General features: G+C 40.9%; 1 protein-coding gene across 1 annotated transcript in view; it reads left to right on the top strand.

The window, feature by feature from the left end:
• The window catches only part of robo4 (roundabout, axon guidance receptor, homolog 4 (Drosophila)), a 45,393-nt gene extending 41,126 nt beyond the window's left edge, over nucleotides 1-4,267 (top strand). Inside the window, exon 19 of the mRNA XM_041800578.1 lies at nucleotides 3,062-4,267. Within this exon, the coding sequence (XP_041656512.1) occupies nucleotides 3,062-3,243 (182 nt within the window). The 3' untranslated portion in view covers nucleotides 3,244-4,267. The remainder of the gene's footprint in view (nucleotides 1-3,061) is intronic.
• Nucleotides 4,268-8,359: the final 4,092 nt, after the last annotated feature.

The following is an 8,359-nucleotide window of genomic DNA, read 5'->3' on the forward strand; positions in this document are numbered from 1 at the left end:
TAGTTATTCTAAAGCCATTTAGTTAAAGTTTAATTTTTTTTTTTAATATATTCATTAGCTGGTAGAGAATAAAATGCCCCCATAAGAGGAGCTTCCAGCTGAAACTATGTCCTGCAGCTATTCAAAATGTTTTACTTATTTGTTTAGACCACAAAGTATTAATAAAATATTGCCCAATTTAAAAAAAATCCCGATCTCTTTCACATGATCATCCAACAGTGCTGCACACCCCTGGGACCAGGTTTTCAAGGCCCTCAGGCTTGTTGTGTTTGTGGCATTTATCCACTAGATGGAGCCCTCAGTATGTCTCAGAGCCATCTTACCTTCATGCAGCCCTCTCAGATTTATAACACCTATCAAACAGAGCAATTTAACTCAAGTAAAGCAAGATTATTCTGTTTCCTCCTCAAATTAATGTTAAATATTTTACATTTTTAAGGAGATAAAAAAACTTTTGTTGGGTTCATTATGGTCAGATCAGACTTTCTACACCTACTAGTCTGAGCAGGTAACCTGTGTGTGTCTGTCACTGTAACAGACTGAGATATTAAGTCTAATATCTGAGGTGGCCTCAGGCAATTACTTTAGACCTTTCAGCAGATTGAAGGTCCAGCTGAGTCATCCTCTCCTCTGGTGTCACCTCATCAGTCACTAAGCTCCCTCTTTGCAGGCGGCACTCACCTTTATTCCATCTGCAGTCTTTGGACTTTTTTGCCTCAGCTGTTTTTCACACATAAACCAAAGACCTGTGAGAAAAATCCCAAAGGTGTTTTCTGTGTAGCTGATAATGCAGACTGACACTGGTGGATGTTAAAGTTTAATAATGAATCTGAAGCTTCACATTAGATTAAACTTGTTACACAGTAACAGCACCATGCTAATCCAGAGCTGTGTTTATTTCTCATCTTTAATACATCACAGCTCTATTTTAAGACACTTTATAAAAATTGGCTTAAGTTTCTAGATTGCATTAGCTGACAGAAATGAAAGGGCAGTAATGACGGACTTGGACGGATGCAGCCAATTTAAGTTTGTGCTTCTTTGTGTAGTCTGACAGGCTTTTTTTCATAAACAAAGAGGTGTTGTATGGACAGCGAGGTTGTCATCAAGGCTTTTGGTTGCTTTAAGATCACTGCATCTGTACAGAGAAACACCTCTTTCAGTCTGATCTTCACCAGTGTCTCTGTTTTTGAGCGTCCTTTAGCTGACTTGGCTCGTTTGACAGAGACACTGACATTTAAGTTAAGTAGGATAGTTCTGTAATGATACTGTTCTTCACTTGTATTGCTCCCAAATTATCTCAGGATATAATTATCAGCTAAAATGTACATTGGCCCGAAATAAACACTATATTGACAAAAGTATTTGGAAACACAGGTTAATTATTGAATTCAGGTGATTCAATCAGACCTGTTGCCACAGGTGTATAACATCAGTCATGCAGTCTCCATTTGCAAACATTTGTGATAGTAAATGGGTCATTCTAAAGAGCTCAGTGACTTCAAGTGTGGTACTGTGATGGATGCCACCTTTGCAATGAGATGCTGGATATTCCACAGTCAGCTGTAAGAGATATTAGAAAGTGGAAGCATGTCGGAAAAAGCAACTCAGCCACTAAGCTCTACAGAATGACTTAACGGGGACCGTCGGTAGACGGCCACATTCAGGTCTCTACAGATATGTTGGTATAGGGTTCAAGTCAGGGTTCTGCCTGGGCCTTTGGTCCAGTCTGAGATCCTGAGCACTGTGGAACTGGTTTTCACTGAGGTTATTTCTGTCGATTGATCCATTTAGCTCTCCCTGAACCTGAAAACACCCCCGCAACATGATGCTGCCACCACCATGCTTCACTGTCAGGATGGTATTGGGCATCTTGTTTCTCTCAGTCTGAGAGTGCTTCAGGTGCTTTCTTCAGGTGTCTAGCCATTCTACCAAAAAGCCATGATCTGTGATGTTTCCCTTCTGGAACTTTGTCCCATCTCCACACAGGATCTCTGGAGTCAGAGTGACCATCAGGTTCTTGGTCACCTCTCTTACTAAGGCCATTCTCTCCCAATTGCAAAGTTTGGCTGGGCAACTTGCTCTTGGAAGAGTCCTGGTTGTGGTTTGAGAAATATGGAGGCCAGTCATGACCTCAAGTCTTGGTTTTTGTGCTGATATACATTGTCTCACATGTGCCTTTTGTGTCCAATCAATTTACAGATGGACACTAATTCATGTGGAAACATCTTAGAAAAGATCAAGAGAACCTGAGCTAAATTTATAGTGTTTTGCCAAGTGTCTGAAAACTTACGTCAGTGTGATATTGCAGTTGTCTCTTTTATTGAATTTGGAAGAAATCCTAAAATTCTGTTTTCACTTTGTCATTATGGGGAACTGAGTGTAGATTAATGAGAAAAAAAGGTTTGTTTTTTTGCCTGTAGCATTAGACCGCAGCATCACAAAACTGAAAAGTGAATACTTTCTGAATGCTCTGTGTTTCTCTGGCCTAATATGACGAAAGGATGAATTCCTGCAATTTTCGACTAACCATCACTCAGAGGTCACATTAAGTGTGCTTATATAAAGTCCTAGCTCCAGGAATAAATCAGTGAGTGTAATCATTGAAAACAGAGGATCAGCAGGAACAGGCTTTTCCAGACCGGGACACCGTGTAATACACACTGTCACACTCCCACACTCTTCGTCAGAGCTTCTATAGCTTGAACCTACATCTTAGAAAAATGATTATTAATCGTGGACAGCCTCTCTTCCTGAGGTCTTTGAAATGTAGCAGCACCCTCAGACAGTAGAATGTGGCTGATGTGAATTGGCAGTGCTTGTTTCTTTGCCTCAAACGTATTAAAGGAGAACATATTAGTTTTATTCTCTGTGACAGACAGCTGCTTCAAAGGAGTTTCTAAATTTGCTTTTCCCCAGAGATCCAGCGTGGAAGCTTTTCTCCTCAGAGGGTTAGAAATGTTTACTTATTCTTGTCTGAAGGCAAAAAAATGCTGTTTTAATTTAATCCTTTGTCTTGTGTTGAAACCCATGTCAACATGTTGTCCTCTCCTCTCTGCAGATTTCTCTCCACCAGCCTCCCCACTCAGCGCCTTGTATCCGTCGTTCAGAGGAGATGGTGACTCGTTCGGGGAGGTGGAGCCCGTTCCTGCGTGGGACTGGAGTATGGCCTGGATGGAGGAGATGGAGGCCCAGTACAGAGCACACTATCCTGGAAAGAGCTGCAGACCTTTTGACGCTTGAGGGCAGCGCCAGAAGAGTGAGGAAAAGTGAACTTCAGAAACAGCTCAGCCAGGCCCGGACAGAACGAATCGAAGAGAAAGACAAACTGCGGAGGGACAAATTTACTTTTTGGAAACAGTTTGAAGTCTTAATAATTAAGGGTTTGGCATGTGTCGAATTTCTGTTCAAACATAAATATCTGGATTTAAAATAATTGGGGTCAACTTTTGATGTGTGCATCACCCCTGCATGTCATTTTCTCTCTGTAGAGTTTTTCCAGTTTACCTCACAGCAGTCCAAAAACTGTATCCTCTCCTCTCATTAGAGCAGAGGATAATGAGATACTTCCCGTGGGATGTTCTCACCCTGCGTGGTTTTGAAAAGGCCAGACAGACACAAAGACAGGATTCAAGACGGTAGGAAAGCAGTCATTAGGCAGAAACAGAAATGCTGCAGGAGATTTCTTCATGGCACACGTTTGTCTCTCATTACCATAGATCTGTGGCAGGATTTTATCATGGCTGATGTCCTACCAAACTGAGCAGAGCACAGTGAAATATATGAAGTTTCCACCCATGATGTGTAGATATATTCAGCACATTCAACAAGTGTTATTTAAAGAGTTTTAAAAACACTACAAATCATTTACTGTCAGATTTTTCTGTGAATTATTTCATATCCTTTGTTGTATTTTATATTTTGAGATCGTTTTTGTCTCAGTTGACTTTGTTTTTGTTTTATAGTGTTTGTTAGATGACACATGATGTAGATCAGAATAGACAAAATAGAATATATTTCAGATATTTTAAGCTAATGGAACTAACAGGACTTGAATTTTAGTGAATATTCACAAGGAAGTATAAAAGTTTAAAAAAGCTGCATAACTTTAGGTTTTGCTTGGCTGATTATTTTTCTGCAAATATGCTAACCATTGTAGAATTAAAGTTTAATGTTTTTTATTTAGCATTTTTTGTTTCTTTTGAATTACACGTGTTTTATATTCTAAAATAAATCTTTCCATCAATCAATATCAATTTTACCAGCACAGCCTGTTTAATCAAACTCCTTACACATTTTAAACAACATACAATATTTTGTTAAAGGAACTTGTTTTTTAATTATCCACTTTAAACACCTTCATACATGCCTCAGATGATCCCAGAGTTCAGATACCAGCTGATTCTGACTTCAGCCACTCAACCTACACAGCGTTATGTCAGCATTACCAATCCAGTATGAGAATAACTTCTACATAGAGGACACATCATCTTCCCATGAAAGGGGGACAGTGGAGTCTTCGATTGACATGCTAAAACCGAGTATTTCCTTTGTTCCTTTAATTCAACTGCCGAGTTGTTGGCCAAAGTGTGGAGGTTCATTGAGCAAGTGTTTCTCACCTTGTCTGATGTTTTGCCGTTCACATCTAAGGCTATTTTGTCCTGATTCTTGTAATTCCTGGGATGGAGTTGCTAGGGTGAAGTGCGAGGGGTTTAAAGCCCTTAAATGGAGGTTTTCCAGAGGCACACTCAAACCAAGTTGTTTTTTTGTTTTTTAATGATTTATTTTTGGGCCTTTTCATGCCATTATTTGATAGGGGAAGGACAGTGGATTGACTCGGAAACAGGGAAGAGAGTGGGGAGAGACATGCGTAAAGGCCACAGGCCGGATTCGAACCCGGGCCACCTGTGTACATGGGTAGCACCTTAAACCACTTGACCATCTGTGCTCCCCTCAAACCAAGTTTTATGGAAAATCTCACAGAATGATCTGCTGGATGGCTGCTCAAGAAGTGTACAAATATCATTACTTTCAGGGTTAAGAATTACATCAGAACTGAGTGGTGTTTTAAATCATTGTGGCCCTAAATATCTCAGTAAAAGTGCTTGGTATTTTTGTTGCGTCTCTTTACCTAACTGTTGTCAATGACAACCAATGACTTCTCAGGAGATCTTCCCATTTGTAGGCCCACCTTTGCCCCAAGGGATATAAAACTGAGGGCTAGACGTAAAGGTTTGAACATTAGACTGTCTTACTTTAGCTGAAGTGAAAGAAGAGACATTAAGTTGTTAAACCAGTTGGTCTCAATGGGTCCATTCTCATGACCCACCAATGAAAAGTCCCACCCTAAATTTTCAAAAACTTTCAACCACTCAAATATACTGCCTGTACCAAAAAAAAAAAAAAGAGTCACCACCTGGATTGAACTCAGCAAATAGGTAAAAGCCTCCCATTGCATAATTACTGCATGGATGATGATGTTTCAGCTAGCAACAAGTGATTTAACCCTAGCTGATGCAGTGGGCAGCTTCTCATTTCTAAAACAACCATGTCAGAAGACACATCTTGTGGTTGTGGAAAAGATGTTAATCTGTGTCGGAAAGGTCAAATTATTGGCATGCATCAAGCAAAGAAAACATCTGAGGAGATTGCTGAAACTACTAAAACTGGGTTAAGAACTGTCCAACCAAATTATTAAGAACTGGAAGGATAGTGCGAAACCATCATCTTCGAGGAAGAAATGTGATAGGAAAAAAATCATTATCATTTAATTTTTTGGTGAAATCAAATCATAAAAAAAACAACAGTAGAACTCATGGCTATGTTTAGTAGCATTGCACGTCAAAGCAATCGCTTCAATTACTTTCCATGAAGTAATCCACATCGGTAGGGTTGCACTTGGGAAATAAGTGAAGTGTCCCGACACTGCTGGCCACAGCTAGCAGTGTGTTTCCCTGAGAAAACAGCTGTTTTGTCCATCTGTACTGTTGCAGTAGCAGCTCTGTTTCATATTAAGAACAAGAAAGTTAGAGCCATCTTTTGTTTGAGGTGCAGAACAGCTAGACGGCCTTGGCTGCTGGTGAAATAGCACTGCATCCATCGTTTTCCACTTACCCGGTGAGGCGAGCCCCAAGGGACGTCTCAGCCCCGGTGTCCAGCACCTTGGCCCAGCATAGACTGACGTCAGCTACAGCTCTTTGCCTGTTTCAAGGTTTGTCTAAAGCAGTGCTTCTCAGCTGGTTGAGGCATGGGACCCACTATCAACTCCTCAAGGAGAATTGCAACCCAAATTTTGGGGAATTTTCTGGTCATTCAGATGTATTTGATAAAAAATAGTAGAGCTTGGGCCTAAGACAGTATCAAAGCTGTCACAAAAACATTGAAGCAGGACAAAACATGCATGTTTTATAGAGTCTCATAGACAATCTGGCACAATTTTTTTCCTAGGCACCCATCCGTGACCCACTTCATGGGTCCCGACCCACCAGTTGAGAACCACTGATCTAAAGTTTGTTTGGGACAGCGTTTTCAATATGGCACCTACTGAAGTCACTCAGGCTTTGTCCAGTATTTCCACAGTCGATGCTCTCTACCCATTTCCAACTATATCCACTGTTCTTTCTCTTAAATGAAGGAACTATTGGCCCAAAAATAAAACCTTGAAAATTACATCATTACAGAAGCCCTGGGAGAACTGCATGCATAGGGATAGATAGATAGATAGATAGATAGATAGATAGATAGATGGATGGATGGATGGATGGATGGATGGATGGATGGACGGACGGACGGACGGACGGACGGACGGACGGACAGATAGATGGATTTTATTGATCCCAAATTGGGAAATTTTGATGTTACACCCTAACCTTAACCCTAGCTCGAAATCAACATGTAAGCAGCAGAAGAAAATATACACAGTAAATAAACATTTAAACTTGACCTTAAATTACAAATTAGGTTGATGAGAGGTATAAACATATTTACAAGCAGTATATAAAATAAGTGTCAAATAGGTGAATAAAGAATAACAGATTTAAGAATAACACTGCAAATCTGTGATCACTGGGTTTACTGCAACAGGTATGAGAATGTAAACATGTATTGCTTTGAGGTAGAGTTTAGAATGTGCAAAAAACAGTAAGATTGTCATAGCTGTGCGGAAAGGAGTTACTCATTTAAAGTTCGAGTACAGTTGTGAAAATCAGAGCAAATTACAACCAAAATAGAGTACTGGCTAGTAAATGAATAGACTGTGCAAGATGAAAATGTGCAATAAATACAGGGCAAGAAGATGGTGGCATTTAAGGAAGCGGACAGTCAGGGTGGCAGCTCTCTGCTCAACAGAGGTGAACTGCTATAGAGAGTTATTGCTTGGGGTAGGAAGGATTTCCTGTATCGGTCCTTGTGGCAGTGGAGCTGCACCCGTCTGTTAGAGAAAGTACTCCGCTGTCCGTCCAGCAGAGGGTGGTCAGGGTTATCCATGATGGATAACAGTTTGTTTAAAGCTCTCCTCTCTGACACCGCCCCCAAGTTTGCAGCCTGTCACTGAGCTGGCTCTCTTAATCAGCTTGTCTAGTCTGTTGTCTCCCCTGCTCTGATGCTGCTCCCCCAGCAGACCACTGCAAAGTACAAAGCACTGGTGACAACAGACAGGTAGAAGATCTCCAACATCTTGCTGCACACGTTGAAAGATCTCAGCTTCCTCAGGAAATAGAGTCTGCTCATCTCCTTCTTGTACACAGCCTCGGTATTGGCCTTCCAGTTAAGTCTGCTGTCGATGTGGGCATCCACATTGACATCAGGGATCCAGATAAATTAATACATCATGTAAAAACCGGCTCTATAAACCCAAGATTTGGATATATGTCAAGATCTTTAGAACATGATCAAAAATGACCAGTGGATTAAAACAGAATAAACTGATGTACAGTAAGTCTGCTTGCAGCTTCCAAACACCATTGCTATTATATTTTTACAGGCAAACATTCTCGACCTGCTGAAAAAAGCTCCTCAATCCCACTTTTGGGTCTTGACCCACCAGTCGAGAACCTGTGAATTAGAGGAACTTCACCCATTTTTGTGGCAGGATTTCAGTGACCCCTGCTGTTTAATGGCTCTGTGGAGCAGAAAGGTGACGTTACAGCTCATCTGTTTGGCTCGATTAACCAAGAGTAACATGGCTGCTTCTCCTGATAATGGCTTTTAATTACAAACCGCTGGAGAGAATAATTACACCGTAATCTATGTGTGTGTTTATACAGAATCCGGGAGGTGTGAGAGTTTAAACTGTGGGCCAGGTGGAGGCAGACATGTTTATAGTACTGTTAGAAACTGACCCAATGCTTCACTGCTGGGT

This window comes from Cheilinus undulatus, linkage group 12, assembly GCF_018320785.1.
Source record: "Cheilinus undulatus linkage group 12, ASM1832078v1, whole genome shotgun sequence".
Taxonomy (NCBI): Eukaryota; Metazoa; Chordata; class Actinopteri; order Labriformes; family Labridae; genus Cheilinus; species Cheilinus undulatus.